The 1,708-nt window shown below is 38.6% G+C and overlaps 1 protein-coding gene across 1 annotated transcript in view; it reads right to left on the bottom strand.

Moving 5' to 3' along the window:
* The window catches only part of SLIT2 (slit guidance ligand 2), a 629,104-nt gene that overhangs the window by 108,477 nt on the left and 518,919 nt on the right, over positions 1 to 1,708 (bottom strand). The window contains exon 17 of the mRNA XM_019526063.1: positions 764 to 838. Coding sequence (XP_019381608.1) covers positions 764 to 838 — 75 coding nt within the window. The remainder of the gene's footprint in view (positions 1 to 763; positions 839 to 1,708) is intronic.

Here is a 1,708-nt window from a genome sequence, read left to right as displayed (position 1 = left end):
CCCCTTCCCCAAGACAGACACAGTTGCACAAGTACCCATGTCACGAGTTTTGCTTGTCCACAGCTTAAGGTGCAGTTTCCCCCAAACCCCTGCACTTATCTCCTTGAAACTTGTCAGGCTTTGTGGCCCCAGCAGGGGCTACCACCCCTGCAGTTTTCAGCCCGCTGCGCCTTAACCCACACAGTGTCATCTGTCACAAGTTTTGCCTGTCAGCAGCTAGAGGTGCAGTTTCCCCCAAACCTCTGCACCTATCAGCTTGAAACTTGGCAGGCTTTGTGGCCTCAGCAGGGGCTACCACCCCTGAAGTCTTGACCCCAGTGTGTCTTAACACATACACGTGACACTAGTTTTGTTTTCAGAATTTTGGGATGCAGTTTCTCTGAACCCCCTGCACCTATCTTCTTGAAACTTGGCACATGTCATGCCCTTAGAACGGGCTACCACTCTGCCATGTTTCATCCAAATCTGGCCAGAACAAAGTTATAGCCTCTTTTGACCTTCCCCATGATCTCCTATGGGCGAAATGTTGAAACAGGGTCGAAACAGCAAAAGATTTTGACAGAACGAAATGGTACAGCCATTTTGACTTGAAACAAAAGTTGATACAAAACACTGTTCTGTCAAAACATCAAAACACTGGTCAAAACAGAATGCTTTTGTTTTGCACAGCCCTAATGTGAAGTGAGATAACAAAGTTATAGAAAAGTATACTAATAAACTAAGACACTATTTGAAAAGAGGTTCTTAGTGATAATAAACTTACATTTTACGCAACTGAGGAAGCTTCTTAAAGATCCCAGTAGCTTCTAGTACCGTGAATTCATTGTTATTGAGTCGTCTATAAGAAACAGCAACAATATAGTCAGAAAAGTACTCCAGCATATGAGTTGACTATTTTTTAAACCAGATTTATTTTTCAAGATACCTTAACCAAAATACCTGCAGTACCTGAATAACATGCCATTTTTAGTTCTGTAACCCCTACACTCCAATTTCAATTCTAATTCACAAGACCAACAAGATCAGGAGCAGAATGTAAGTATTACAAACATAAAAACAAAAGGAAAATATAAGAAAGATGTTAAGAAAGCTCCCCCTCTCTCTGTTAAATAAAAAAAGATGCATCAAAAAATGGTTCCACAGAAACTTGTCAGTAAAACTCTTTAAAAAATATATGTAAACACCTGCACATTGGTCTAGTTTTTATAACAGGATTCTGGTGGGGTTGGTCAGATATCTGGAGACTCCTACTGAAGTGTGGGGATGCTGATACATGAGATACAGAGGCTGGCTAGAGTGCAGTAACTACCACGCTCCAGCAGACTCAGTTAATTACAGCATGTCAGAGCAGCCTCCACGCTTGTGTATAGGGCAGGGTAGATAAAACACATTAAAAAAAGAACTTAAAAAGAAGTATTTTATTTAAATCAGGTTTTTTTGATTTAATAATATTTTATGTTAAGATGCTTAAAAAAATTAACTTATATAAAATACTTTTAATTTATGATGTGTTAAAGCTCAAAGATGTCATCATGGAATAGGGATTAAAACTTCTAATTATATACTATTTGAGACAAAATATTCATGTAACCTTTTTAGAAGTTTTATAAATAGGTCTTCATAGGCCATGGACTATATTAGGAGTCCAATCTTATGGCGTTCCCAGATGCTCCTCTACAGATTAGTAAAGATGAAAGAAAACCACTCT

The sequence above is a fragment of the Gavialis gangeticus genome, unplaced genomic scaffold, assembly GCF_001723915.1.
Source record: "Gavialis gangeticus isolate Ggan-Ray unplaced genomic scaffold, GavGan_comp1, whole genome shotgun sequence".
Classification (NCBI taxonomy): domain Eukaryota; kingdom Metazoa; phylum Chordata; order Crocodylia; family Gavialidae; genus Gavialis; species Gavialis gangeticus.
The sequence above is the reverse complement of the archived record's forward strand: the minus strand, read 5'-3'. Positions and strand labels throughout refer to the sequence as shown.